At 47.0% G+C, this 14,706-nt stretch overlaps 1 protein-coding gene across 5 annotated transcripts in view; it reads right to left on the bottom strand.

Moving 5' to 3' along the window:
- Positions 1–13,564, bottom strand: part of Slc35e2b (solute carrier family 35 member E2B) — a 29,632-nt gene extending 16,068 nt beyond the window's left edge. For 2 of the 5 annotated variants that reach the window (XM_021655646.2, XM_021655637.2), the window contains exons 1-5: positions 13,260–13,560; positions 10,118–10,341; positions 1,724–2,163; positions 1,458–1,593; positions 571–698 (exon numbers count right to left, since the gene is read on the bottom strand). In XM_021655646.2, the coding sequence (XP_021511321.1) occupies positions 571–698; positions 1,458–1,593; positions 1,724–2,045 (586 nt within the window). In that variant the 5' untranslated portion in view covers positions 2,046–2,163; positions 10,118–10,341; positions 13,260–13,560. Of the gene's footprint in view, positions 1–570; positions 699–1,457; positions 1,594–1,723; positions 2,168–3,837; positions 3,955–10,117; positions 10,342–13,259 lie in introns of all 5 variants that reach the window. The other 3 variants (XM_060378908.1, XM_021655639.2, XM_060378909.1) reach the window with 3 other exon arrangements.
- Positions 13,565–14,706: the final 1,142 nt, after the last annotated feature.

Consider the following 14,706-nt stretch of genomic DNA (forward strand, 5'->3'; position numbering starts at 1 on the left):
TGCTGGGAATTGAACCAGGGTACGCTGGAAGATCAACCAGTGCTAAACCACTGAGCCACTGCTCCATTAAATTTGAATATGATAATCTTGAATATGCTGATTTTTATTTTTAAAGATTTGTTTTTACTAATGTATGTGTGGATGTATCTATGTGAATTTGTGTCACTTGTGTGTGCAGGTGAACTCAACAGCCAGAAGAGAGTGTTGGATTGCTGGAACTGGAGTTAACAGTCAGTTGTGAGCCTTAAATATGGATCCTGAGAACTAAATTCAGGTCCTCTAGAAGAACAGCAAGTGCTTTTAAGCACTGAGCCATCTTTCTAGTGCAGAATATGCTGATTTTTAAAAGCTTCGTGGGTGGGAGGGGCGCCAGAGAGACAGTGGACCAGGGCACTGGCTGTTCTTGCCGAGATTGGGATAATTCCCTATGCCCATATAGTGGCTCCCTGCTCTGAGGAGCTCTGGAAAGCTGAACAAGACCCAGATCATGACAGGTAGACAGTGACACTATAGGTGGACAGCAAGGAGGAGGAGGCCCAGCCCAGGCAAAAGGCCCAGGGCAGTCCTTACCTGTGTACTCCCCCAGGATCATCCGCGACATGATAACGGTGAAAATGGGAGCCGAGCTCTTCACTGTCTCAGCAAAGGACACTGCCACATTCTTTAGGCTGACCAGCCCCAAAACCACTGTTGCAAACCTCAAAACAAGAAAACAACAGCATCATTGCCAGGCACATTGGCAGATGCCTGTAACCTCAGCACTCGGGAGGCAGAAGCAGGCAGATCTCTGTGAGTTTGAAGCCAGCCTGGACTACAAAGTGAGTCCAGGACAGTCAAGGTTATACAGAAAAACCCTGTCTTAAAACAAACAAACAAAGAGAAAAGCATCATGAGAAGGACCTGTCTGTTTATAAAAGAGACTCCAGCTGCTCAGTCATGACCAGCGGGCACATCTGGTCCCTCTTCCCAATGAGGAGGGTGAGGGTGAATCCTAGGTGAGAGTTACACCATCACGTTCAAGGATAGCAAACACCTTCCAACCACTGTTGAATTACTTAATTTCTTTTTATTTTATTTTTTTATAATTCGGGTCTCACTTTGTAGCTCTGGCTGTCCTGGAACTCATTATTAGAGCAGACTGGCTTTGAATTCAAAGAGATCCACCTGCCACCATCTCCCAGGCTCTGGGATTAAAGGCATGTGCCATCACACTCAGCTGAATTACTTTTTATGGTTGCCTTACAAAAGAATTTGAGAAAGAATTCATGTAACATTAAAGACCTCAAAACTAAAATCTAACTGATGGGTATGCCACAACTAGATGCTCCTACAGTTATATCCTGGGCCCTGAACACAGCACTAATGCTAAGGTCTCCAATTGGGTTCCCACACTTAGTAAATAGAAAGGTACTTCATATCTATAATATAAATATATAAGACAATCAACACATTTTTACCTCATGAGGCCCACAAAGAGCATCGTCATGATGAAATTGGGTGGATAAGAGAGCCGGGTTTTGTGTTGATATAAACAGCAAGGAACAAATATCTTAACACATCCAATTAATGTCGTTGAGAGCATCTGCACAGCACCTGTGGAGGGAGGCATGAGGCCTGGCTGAGCACATCACCCTTCATCCCTCCCTCCTGGTGGTGTCTGGCTTCGCAGTGCTGGGGCCGGCAGGAGTACACACTGGGCCAGGCACAGGCCAGGCGGCCTTACCTAGCATGCTGGGCTCTCCTTCCAACAGGGACAGGATGTACTTGTTGAGAAACAGCGTACAGAAGCTGAAGAAGAACCAGAGCGTGAGGTAGATGACAGCCCTTGAGCTCCACACACCCAAGTCCGACTCAATGACAGTAGTTTCCGTGATGGTGACAGTGAGCAGGCTCTCCTCTGGGCTGCCATCACCTTTGGTAAAGACAATCTTCTCACTCCGGTGGCCGAAAAGGGAGCCCCACGTGAGAAGTGTGTTTCCTTTCGGCTCTTCTTCGCAGCCAGGTACTGTCTCTTCCGGCGATTGGGGCTTTGTGGATGATGGCATGCTGAGGAGCTGCTCTCAAGGATGGACCACATGCATCAAACCAGCTGCCCAGACAGCGGGACACAGCTGCAGGAGGAGGCAGCCGTCCTGGTCTGCCCAAACATGGACCCCAGCATGCCTGCCTCCAGCAAGGCAAGAAAGCAAAGGTGAAAACGTTAAGAAACGACATTACTAATTGTGCACATCTCATGTTCTTTTGTAATCTTCTGTGTAAGATGCATGTGCGCACCTGAGTGAGTGTGATATGTGAGCGCATGTGCAGGCACACACGTAGAGGTCACAGAGCAGCCTGTGGTCCTGCCTTTTACCTTGTTTGCTATCGTTTTTGTTGTTTGCCACTAAATGAGCTGGCTGGTTACAAGCTTCTGAGGGTGTTCTGTCTCTGTTTTCTTTCTTGCCTTCCAAACATTCTCCTGCTTTTGTTTTTCTATTTTGCCATTGAAGCACTGGGATTATAGTTGCCTGGGCCTGGAGTCGGCACTGAGCTTAGAAGGTTCCAAGCTGAGGCAGCCCTCTTCCTCTCCCCAGGCTGGTCCTCTCCTGATTGGCTCAGCCCAGGCCAGGCTCTGCCCCTGGTCTCTAATGAAACTGTTTGCATCTTCTCAGCCCTTTCAGGGACCAGGGAACACCCAAGAACAGAAGGAGCTCCCTGTTTCTCCTGGACTGCTATCCCTAATTTTTCATGCCTGCTTGTTTCGACACACCTTCCACAGATACCCTTTGACCTTTATCCAGAGCTTCCACCTGTTCCCAACTAGAAACCACACTGAGGTTTTTTTTTTTTGATTTTTGTTTTTTTTTAAGATTCATTTATTTATACAGCATTCTGCCTGCATATGTGCCTGTGCAGCAGATCTTACTATAGATGGTTCTGAGCCACCATGTGGTTGCTGGGAATTGAACTCAGGGCCTTTGGAAGAATAGCCAGTGTTCCTAACCTCTGAGCCATCTCTCCAGCCCCACACTGAGTTTTTAATTTATGAAAGTCCTACTTGTTTCCATTTGAAATTGGCCTGTTCTCATTTTGTTCTTTCAATTTCTCTTTGACATCTTTATGGTCCCTGCTTGTTTACTATCCATAGACCGTTGCTCCCTAGGTCCATTTTTTCCCCTGATGTACTGGACATGCTGGGCTCCCCTTCCAACAGGGACAGGATGTGAACGAGCATGTTGGAGTACACCTCCTTGCCTCTTGTCCTGGTTTGAGGTTTGCCCTGGTTTGCTACTTTCTAGACACGCACTATGCTTATGGCATCAGCCTGATTCTTGGCCTAAGGATGTTCAGACCTTGTGCTAGAATGCCTTCAACGAGATGTTTACTGCTCTTAAGGCCTCACACAGAGCCTGTGGATACTGGCACTTTCCTAGTTCTGGCCTTGAGCAGATTCTCATCTTTGACCTGCTCCATCTCATGAGGACCAGTGTCACCTCCTTCCCAAAGAAGATATAAAAAAATTGCTCCATGCTGAGGAAGTATGTCGTTGGGTAGAGTGCTTGCCTACCATGCACAAGGCCTGAGGTTTGAGCTCAGTACTGAAACAAACAATAAAAAGCAAGAACAACAAGAAACAAAACAATAATCACCATCAAAGAAGCCTTAAAAGGCTATCACTTGGGCTTTAATTCCTAGTAGCCACATATAAGCTCACAACCACCGGTAACTCTAGTTCCAGGAAATCTAATACCCTCTTCTGGTCTCCACAGACACCGGCCTGTGCATATGATTCACATAGATGCATACAAACAAAACACCCATACACATAAAAAATAAAATATAAATTAAAAAGGGCACCTCTTCCCCATCTCTTCTCTTCTTTTTATGTGTAAGAGTGCCTTGATTGAACGGGTGTGAACCAAGCGTGTGCCCGGCGCCTCCAGAAGTCAGAAGAGAGTATATGATTACCTAGAACTGAATTACAGAGGGTTGTAAGCCACCACGTGGTTCATGGGAACCAAACTCAGGACTTCTGCAAGAGCAATAAGTATTCTTCTTTTAATTTAATTTTTACCTGTTTTGGTGTGAGGGTCTCAGATCCTCTGGACCTGGAGTTACAGACAGTTGTGATAGGGTGGGTGCTGGGAATAGAACCTGGGTCCTCTGGAAGAGCAGTCAGTGCTCTTAACCATTGGGCCATCTCGCCAGCCCTGCAACAAGTATTCTTAACCACTAACCTCCAACTGTTTCTGAGGCACACTGCAGATAATAGATCTGGATTGTGCATCTAGCCTCACGCCCTGCTGGATATCAGGATTTCCAGCACTTTAGTTCACATCACACTTCCATGTCTGCACATGTCTGAGTCATGTACCTCACCCTCGGTACTCTGCTCACCTGCCTGTAGTACAGAGGATCTCATACTCGGCTGGGAGAGTTAACAGTCTGCTTTGCTCTCAGAGTCTACGTAGTCACCCTCTCCACCCATGGGTCTGCCAAGTCTCATCATTACCTGGTGTCACCTGATCCTAGAAAGAATCATTCTTTCTCCCATTTTGACCCCTCAGGACATAGGGGAAGCCTGCAGACCATTATGGGAACAGCAGCCCTCCTCTAGCCTTTCATTCACTGCTGTTTTCTTCTTCTTTATCACTGGCAATGCAACTATTTGGCTCTAGTGACAACCAGCTGGTAGCTGAACCTCCTAGACTCCAGGAATGGCTAGGCCCTGTGCCATTCATGAAAAAAATTCATGTTCCACTATATCCCTTTTCCCTTTCCTGCCCAAAAGAGCAGTCTTGACTGAAGATGGAGTGGCCATTTTACTATCTGGAAGAAAAAGTACAGAAACAAAAGCCACTGAAAAGGTGACAAAGCAAAGTCGGCACTTAGGACATCCATGGCCCTACACCACCCCTCCTAGGCTTCTCATTGCAGGAGCTAAATAACCTATGAGAGTCCCTGGCTTTTAAAAAGCCAGACTCTGTCCCATGTTCTAGCTCTCCAAACCCTGTTATCTGGGTTCTGCACCTCCGGCCTCATCTACTGCTCATTCATGGGCTCCATTCTCCCAGCAATCCAGGGACTATCCTAACAAACAGGATATAAACAGTAAAGATATTCTTTAGCCACCACTGAGCTTCAACACTGCACCATCTGCATGGCAAGAGTGACATTCAACAGTCATCAAGATGGCTCAGCTGCAGTCCTCCAACTCTGGGATTCCCCACAATGGAACAAAGTGAACTGACTTTTGCAAGCTGTCTTCTGATCTCTGCACCTACACCATGGCACACATTCCGCCACCAACACACCAATACATACAAATAGGTAAAATCTAATTTTTAAAATTTATGAAATGACACTCAACAAACCTCCATCAGGTCAATGAACACAGATTTGAGTGAAGCTCTGTGTTCTCAGCAGTAGCAGATCATGCAAGTAGGTTACACACATTACAAAACAAAGCTTGAGTTTAAATGTGTACATTCCTCTACTCACACCTACACAGCCATCTCTTTCTCCAGGACAGTCCTTTCACTCAGCTTTCCTCTGGAATGCATAACATTTTAGGCAAATTTTTAAACAGTAACTGGTCCTTGTCCTCTGGTGAGGCAGTGTGCCCACCAAGGAGCCCTACGAAGCCAAGGGTCGTTACAAGGCCCCACATCTCAGGCCTCAATACGCATGCCTGATTAAGAATTGAGGGAGCCAGGAGCTGGTTTCCTGTAGCAGTAACTTAAGAAGAAGATAATGTTAAACAGATTCATCACATCCACACAGCAGAACATTGTCGTTACTGTGCGACAGTTTACAGACCAGTGTGTGCATCCTCTAACCCCAGCACTCAGGCTGAGGTACTCAGAGCATCCACTCCTCCTCTCCAGAGCTTTTGCTGGCTTGCCCTCAGGAGTGGAGACAGTCATCGTGGCATGTGCACATGTAAGACTTCACACCTACTTTCTCCTGGACTTGTCTAAAACCTTCCAGCCATGTCTGTTTTTCTGCCCACAAAGTTCTCCCTGTCTCCTTCCTCACCACACAACATTAGTACCATAAAACATCTAAACTCCCCATGTGCACATTGTCACAGCCAATGTCACAGGAGCCTGATCTTCCCCTTGAAGGCGTCTCTCACCGTACCAAGCAGTAGAAGTTTCTGCCACCAATTCTGGATTCCAATGAAGACCAAGGATCTACAAGCAGCAGACAAAAAGAAGAGGCCTAATACTCCCAGCAGTGAAGTCAGAGGACCTCAAAGAAACTTCAAGTTTCAGACCAAGTTTCAGGTCCTTTGATCATTCAAGGGCAGCCAAGAAAGGAGAAACTAAGAGAAGCCCCACCCCACCACCACTGAGACACAGAGGAGGTTTTGTTCACTCCACTAGTCAGAAGTACCTAACAGTGCAAATGCAAAGAGATTCCATCTGTCAGTTGTTTAGACATGACCTTTCAAGAGTCAGTGTAAGTAGGAACAGTGGCGCAGTTCTGTAGGCTAAGGTCGTAGGAACCTAAATTTGAGGCCAGCTTGGGAAACGTAGAACTGCTTCAACTCTCCCACCACCATCCAAGAAAGAAAGGAAGGAAAGAAGGGAAGGAAGAAGGAAGGAAGAAAGTACTGATGTATATATATTTATCAATATATATATACCTATCAATATCTATCTATCTATCTATCTATCTATCTATCTATCTACATTGAACATGTTACAAAGAAATCTACCACTGATATATATCACCATATTACCACCCTAGGTCTTTTTTTTTAGGATCTTATGTAGCCCAGGCTGGCTTTTGAACTCACTTATGCAGCAAAGGATGACCTGAACTAATCCTCCTTCCTCTAGCTTCTAAGTGCTGGGATCACAGGAGTGCATCATGAGCCACAGCCAATACTCTCCCTTTGCCTAGGAAATTCTAAGATTTTGAGAACTGTGAAAGGAACAAGGGACAAAGGCCAAATATATTCCATACTGTAAGCAAATGCATCATTTCCCAGAGCGCTGGACTGACTGTTCACTGGGACAAGAGGGACACAACAAGGAGAGGCTGGCCCCACTCTCCTGCATATGTCCTGGCCCACCTGTAATAACGCTTGGTTAGGTTGTGGCTAGTACTGGGGTGCCTTTTAGAAGATTCAAGCAGGGGCTAGAGAAATGGCCTTGGGCATGTCTCTCTTTATAGCAATAGAAAACTAACTAAAACACATACCCACACATAACTTAAAAATAATAAAAATAAAATAAAGAAAAAGTTTCTAGCCATAGTAGTTATACACCTTTAATCCTAACACTTGGGAGACAGAAGGAGATAGATCTGTGAGTTCAAGGTTAGCCTATTCTGCATAATGAGTTTCAAGCTAGACAGGGCTATCCTGTTAGAGCCAGAATCAGTGCCACATGCCTGTAATCCCAGCACTCGGGATTTAAGAAGGCAAGAAAGACAAGTGGCCTAGGTGATCCAGCCTCATAGACCATTCCAGCTCGGACTTCAGTGAACCCTGCACTTTTCCACCAGCAAATGGAACAGCTAGCGTTCTTAGGCCTTGATCATTATCCCAGTTTTACTGGGGCCTCCAAAGAATGCCCCTAATGAGCAGGAGGTAGTTTTAAGAGAACAACGTTCCCAAGAGGGGTTGGGTGGGTGAATTTGGTCATTCCATGGGTTATGAGTGTTTGTAGTCGCTTACTGTGGCTGGTCCCAAGTTGCTAATGGTCTTGGTCAGGGAGGAAACAAAGTAAAGGAGGTTAGAGTAAGGGAGTTCTCTCTTTCTTTTCCTCCTCTACCCTTTTTCTCTCCTACCTAGTGCTAGGGAGAGCAAGGTAGAGAATGCATGAAAAGGAGGTGTTATGAGATGATAGGGTAAAAGGTAGATTATTGAATCTACTTTTAAACTAACAACTACTAATCTCAAATATTTTACATTGGTATACATTTTTGTATTTTGATACAAATTTAAGGTTATAGTTTGCTTTGACATAATTATATACATACACACACAAATATATATGTTTCAACTCTTGTTTAAGGTATCAAACAACTCATTTAAAAACGTAATGGAAAGGTCTAGTTTTTGAAAGCTACTATTACAAATTGTTTAAGGTAAGTAAGAAACACAGGTAGTAATAAGTCAATTTGTGGCCTTGTTAGGTACTACTTTAGTTAATTACAGAAATAACCTTTATTTAGTTTCCTGTAGATGTTTTCAAAGTTAAACAGGTCACAGTAAACAGCTAGAAACAAGCAGTGTTTGCCTATTCAGATATACTGTAGATGGTCTTCAAAATCTTCAGAGATCTGCAGAATATGGCATTTAAAGATATTTTATTAATAAAAGGATTTTTTTTTTTTTTTACAGTGAGTCATGGCAACTCCTGGCAGCTCCCCCATTCTACTTCAAGGATGGGCATGGTGTTTGCTTCAAGTGTGGCAAACTGCCACCAGGCAAAAAACTGCCCTTGCCTCAACTGCAGAGAAGCAAGATATCTAAGCCATGTACAAGCAGGACACAGAAGAAGTCAACTGCCAAGCTTCGCCAAGACAAGGCAGGCAGCAGTCCTTCACAATTCCTGCTCAAGTCTGTCACATGCTGAGCCAGAAGGCCAGACATGATGCCCCAGTGTTGCAGAGGAACCCTGGGCGACTGTCCAGCCAGCCACTATCCCTGTCATTTCTGCAGTTGTGGAAGCTACTTGCTCTATACCGTAGTTATCCTTCTCCAGCCAGCCACTATCCCTGTCATTTCTGCAGTTGTGGAAGCTACTTGCTCTATACCGTAGTTATCCTTCTCAGGTCTCTGACTGGGCTGAAGACTAGACAGTTATAGTTTCACAACTAAACGGAAAGTTGTTTAGGGTTTCAGAAAATGTTTTAAGGTCTGAAAAGATAGTTAATTTAGGTACAGAACTTTGGACTCACCAAGGCAAAACAGACAGTAGAGTACTTTCTCCAAGGTCGCCAAATACAAATGGGCTAGACACTGTGACTGTATTTCTTTTTTTTTTTTTTTAAGATTTATTTATTTATTATCTATACAATATTCTGTGTGCACGTACGGCTTCACACCAGCAGAGGGCACCAGACCTCATCCTAGATGGTTGTGAGCCACCACGTGGTTGCAGGGTATTGAACTCAGGAGCTCTGGAAGAGCAGCAGAGCTCTTATCCTCCAAGCCATCTCTCCAGCCCGTGAATGTAATTCTTACTTGATGGTTTTCATAATTGTTCTTACTGTATATAGTTTATTGGTATTGGAGAAAGAGTCTTTTATTGAACTAAAAGAGGGAGATGCTGGAGAGATGTTTTGTGAACTGTGTAAAGATTGTCTTCGTATATTCAAATGCTGATTTCTGTGCCAGTGCAGATCTGAATACAAGCCAGACTTTGGCACTGTCATTTACATATATATAAATGCTGCTTGGACTCACTTTGTAGACCAGGCTGGCCTCAAACTCACAGAGGTCCAGCTGTCTCTGCCTCCCGAGTGCTGAGATTACAGGCGTGAACCACTGCCTCCCACAGCACTGTCATTTTCATGAAGCATCTCCTGTCTCAATGTTTTATAAGCATTGTTCTCCATCACCTTCTGATTGGTCAAATAAAGAGCTGAACAGCCAATAGCTGGGCAGGAGAGGATAAGGTGGGACTTCCAAGCCCAGGAAGGGGATTCCAGGTGGGGACCAAGGAGAGAGGCAAAGTGGACACCTGGACAAGCAAGGGGCTCACAGCTGGGAAGGAGGGCAGGCCACTATTGGTGGGCTAGAACCTTGAGTACCTGCCCAGCTACAGCGCCTGAAGCTTTTAATAAATTCAACAGGTCTCCATGTCATCATTCGGAGCAAGGGCAGGCACAGAAACCAGCATTTGAATAAGGGTGATCTTTGCACAGTGCACAAAAACATCACTGCAATGGGTAAGAACACTGGCTATTCTTCCAGAAGACCCAGGTTCAATTCCAAGCAACCACACAGCAGCTCAGAGCCTGTAATTCAGGGGATTCAGTTTCAGTATCCTCCTCTGGCCCTAGACACTCAAATAGTGCACAGACATATATGCAGGAAAACACCTATACATTATTAAAAATGATGATGATGATGAGCACATGATCATACTAATGGAAGAAACCTCTGAGCAATTACCTGCTTCAGGGCGAAAGCTGGAAGGGCTCTCACACTAAGCACAAAGTACAGCCCTGTTGGTCTTGTAGAATCAAGGCTCAGGAACTACAGACCGAACAGTAAATACTGTGGATAGTGGCAGCCAGATTCAGTAGTGAAGACAGTATCAGATGTAGGCAGCACTCAGGCTCCAGCCCAGCTCCCACTCCCGTGCAGGGTTCTCAATAAACGAGTCTTCCCTCACCCTGCAAAGGCACAGAAGACAGTTACCAATCCAGAGGGAATGGGGACAGAACAAGTGTCAGTAGAATAAAAATATAAAGTTAGTTATGGGCTCTGTGTAGGATCAGAGCATCATTTGGAGCTACAGATGGCTCAGTAGTTAAGAGCACTAGCTGATCTTCCAGAGGTTTGATTCCCAGCACCCATAGTGTGGCTCACAACAATCTGTAGCTCCAGTTCCAGGGGATCCAATGTTCTCGTCTTGTCTCAGAGGGCTCCAGGCATGCACAGAGTGCAAGCACTCATCCACATAAAATTAAAGATTACTTGATGGCTATCAAAATAATCACATGGATAAGTTCCTGAAGCTCTAACCCTGGCGGAGTGTGACTCATCCAGTCCTGGGCCACCTCACAGTTCATAGCCCACAATTCATATCAATTACAGAGATAAGAAGTCTTAGTCTCCACAAAGCTGAAGGTCAGCAGAGATCTGGCATTTAAGAACCCACAGTTGATGACCTTCATGGGCCTGGAGGCCAGTTAGAGCTGCTGAACTTGAACTTGTGGTGTTTACAGCAACAGCCGCCCTACCCTGTCACTGGCTGTAAAGGTCTGGATCACCATGTTCCTCTCAGATTATAAAGTACATCCAGAAGAAAAGGTTAAAAATTAAGCTGTAATTTCCCTTCCACTGGCTTAATAAGATTCCTTTGGTAGCCAGGCAGTGGTGGCACCTTTAATCCTAGTACTCAAGACAGAGACAGGAGGATCTCTGAATTGGAGGCCAGCCTGGTCTACAAGCAAGTTCCAGGACAGCCACAGCCACACAGAGAAACCTTGTCTTAAGATGAAAATAAACAAAAGATTCCCTTGCTGGGCGGGCTTGTATCATGAGCTTCTACTCTAGCCTCTGTCATAAACGTGTACACAGAGCTGAAAGCAAAACAAGCCACACAGCGCTCTAGGCCAGCAGCAAAGATGTGAAGTCAACACTACAAGAACCAACAGTCCCTCATCTCAGCCAAAATGCTAGTGAGATGATGAGGATGGAGATGATGATGATTTTGAGGCAGGATCTTAAAGGATCGCTAGGCTGGCCTTGAATGTGTCAGTTTTCCTGTATCAGCCTCCAGGATGCTAGAATCAAGGCATACACCACCATGCCTGGCTCACGATGTCATTTTTATCCCACTCAATGTTAAATTTTTCCATATTTTAATTCCATAAACCCCTAGTTTAAGAATGTCTGTTCCTGGGCTGAGACGGCCCATGCGGTAAAGGCACTTTCTGACAACCCACCTCCACATATACGCCATGACATATCTGCTCATCCATGACTCGATTAGAAAGCTCTCCTTAGTGGAGGATGTGGCCTACTCACAGAGGGCCAGCCTAGCACCAAAGCCTAGGCTCAGGGGCTGGAGCGACGGCTCAGCGCTTCCAGAGGGCCTGAGCTCAATTCCCAGGAACATGGTGGCTCACAGCCATCTATAATGAGATCTGGTGCCCCCTTCTGGCATGCAGGTGTACACGCAGATGGCACACTCCTATATGTAAAACAAATAAATAAATTTTTTTTTTTTTTTAAAGAAAGGCCTAGGTTCAATCTCCAACACAAAAGGGAGGGACAAAAAAGGGGAGACTAGGAATAGAAGGAATGGAATATCCGTTCTGAAAAAGAGGACTGAGGATGTCCTCAAATACATGGCCAGGACATCTGGATTGGTAGTGGTGATTTAGAGAAAACATATCAAGCCTACAAACCCTATGCACGTCTGAGAGTTAATTTCAGGGAAATAACTCAGAAAGGGGCCTTCTAGGACTCACAATCTGTCCACCCCATTTTGCTTCTCTTTTTGAAATTTATTTATTTTTTATTTTATATGCATTGGTGTTTTCCTTGCATATCTCTCTGTGTGAGGGCGTTGGATCTCCTGGAACTGGAGCTACAGACAGTTGTGAGCTGCCATGTAGGTGCGGAAATTGAATTTGGGTTCTCTGGAAGAGCAGCCAGTGAGTGCTCTTAACCACTGAGACATCTCTCCAGCCCCCTTCCATCTTGCTTCTAACACTGACGCTAGAAGCCCTGAACCACGCAGTAAGGAAGAATTTGTGTTGAGGGCAAGTCACTCCTGACTGAAGTGACATAGTGCTTCTCTGTGGCTGTAGGACAGTGTTTATCCCTTTTTAAAGACCTTTTGTGTGGCATGCTCAGATTAAAGGCGTAAATAGTTGAGGCTGTCCACCGTTCCGGCCACAGCACCTCCATGTGGTGGACATATGTTCCCCAGCTCTCCATCTTCTGTCTACACTGGCAAAGGATCACTTTAATGTAAAAGCCTTCCTATCTCTTCACTTAATGGGTCTTCTCTTGCTATTTAAAACTCTTTCATTCTCCTTTCAAATGTGCTTTGCAGCCTGGGATACTGGTAGTGCAGTCCCGTAATTCCAGTGCTGACAGGCTGAGGGAGGGTCACAAGTTTAAGGCCAGCCTGGGCAACCCTGTAAGACCTTGTCTCAAAAAGAATGCTTAATAGAATATGTTCATCCCATGGGAGGTAGGGGGGCTCAACAACAACAAAAAACGGCTATTGAACAAGGAATCCATCTCTAAACTGTGTTTTGCTTTTTTGTTTTACTCTTTTCCACGTTTCAAGGACTCCAACCATCAATGTTGCAGCGAAACTGTTTTATGCCAGAAAAGAAACACTTGAGGAAAAGACGACCAGCTGTCTAAAGTGAAGTTGCGGCGTGGGAGCTGGCGGAGCCGTCCACTGCCCAGCACAGAATAGCATGCTAAGGGAGCCGGGGTCGGACACCGCCGGCTGACAGGGCGCCTGCACCTGCCACGGGGGCGGCGCCTCCTTCCCGGCACCTAGCGCGGTCACAGCCCGCCCGCGATCGCGCCGCTGCCCACCGCTCTGTCTGCACCACCCTACCTGCGCGTCCAGCCCCGGGAAGTCGGCCACCTGAGCGCCGGTGCCAACCCTGGGCTGCCTGCAGGGCGAGGCGATCCGGTGCCCGACCCGCCTCAGCTGCCGGCTGCAACGCAGTTTACGCGGTGCGGGCCGCCCACGCCCACGGACGGCCCAGCCAGCTGCCCGCCGCTGCCCCGGGGCGGAGCGGCCTCAGCGAGCGGTCCGCAGCAAGGGCGAGCGCCGCCAGCCTCTGGCGGCCCGCCAGCAGCGCAGCTCAGGCTTTCCGAGCTGGACACCCGGGGGCGGGAGGGAGCCGGACGTGACGCACAGGAAGTGCCACTGCGGAAGCTGAGCTGCGGTGGCTGCGCGCCGCCGAGGACTCGCCTAAGCCGCGCCCCCCGCGGGCACACGCGGCCGCCTCCTAGACCCACGTCCATCGGCCCGGCGGGGCGAGGGCACCGTCTGCAGTGCAGTTTCGCCACAAACCGCGGGGGAGCGGGCGAGCGGGGCCTCAGCACCGGCCCGTGGCCTCCCGTTGTCGCCTTTTGGTCCATCCTGGAGCCTTCCACCGACATCTAGAGGGGAGGGCCCACGAAGGTGCCCACCGCGAAGTGAAACTGTTGAACCCAAGTCTTGGAAACCAAAGACGATCAAGGAGCAGATTCCGATGCAAACGCAGTAGGGTCTTTATCACAAGCTCGAGCTCCGGCCCACACCATCACCAACACTGACAGAGCGGTTCTCCAGCGTTGAGCCCCAAGCTCAGGGAGACAGGGATTTTTATTTAGGGTGACAGCACAGTTCAGGAAATGCCAGTTTAGTTACAGGATTGGGTCACATTCAGCAAGGGCAAGCTTGTTACACAGTGATTGAGGCTAACCAACATGGAGCGAACTATCTATCGACCTCAGGAATGTTAGGTGTTTCCGTGCCAGGAAAGTTCTACTACAAGGCCTGTGGGCTGCCCAGCACAGATGCCCCTCCCTGAGGTGAGACACCTCCCCATTCCTGTGGTTACCCCCAGGCTATTCCTTGGGTAGGGGAATTTTATGGATTTGTTTGTGGAATTAGTGACCTGTGGCCTATTTCCTGGGGCTGGTAACTTGAGGTGGTGGTGGGGTCAGTCCTGGTTTTCCCAATACCAGGGTTTTTATTTCACCCTAAAGTCTAACTAGAAAGTCAAATCCAGAGGAGGCAGAAACGTACACTGTGGGCCGATGCCAGCTAGTAGCATTAGATGCGGAACACGGCCAAGACCACAGGAGTAGCCTCAGAGGTCCTGCCTTCAGGCTGAAGGCTACTCTAATGCTTGGGTACTCCTTGTAGCCACTAGCTGCCTGAGCCTGCCTAGCTGCTTTTATCCCTGAAGGTCATTTTGTGGGAAGGTTTGAAGCTGTGCCTTGCCTCAGCTGCTGATCCACCCGCAAAGCTTTACCATTTGTCAAATCTTCAGTTGTTTTCTTGCTTC

This window comes from Meriones unguiculatus, chromosome 3 (assembly GCF_030254825.1).
Source record: "Meriones unguiculatus strain TT.TT164.6M chromosome 3, Bangor_MerUng_6.1, whole genome shotgun sequence".
In the NCBI taxonomy this organism is placed as follows: Eukaryota; Metazoa; Chordata; class Mammalia; order Rodentia; family Muridae; genus Meriones; species Meriones unguiculatus.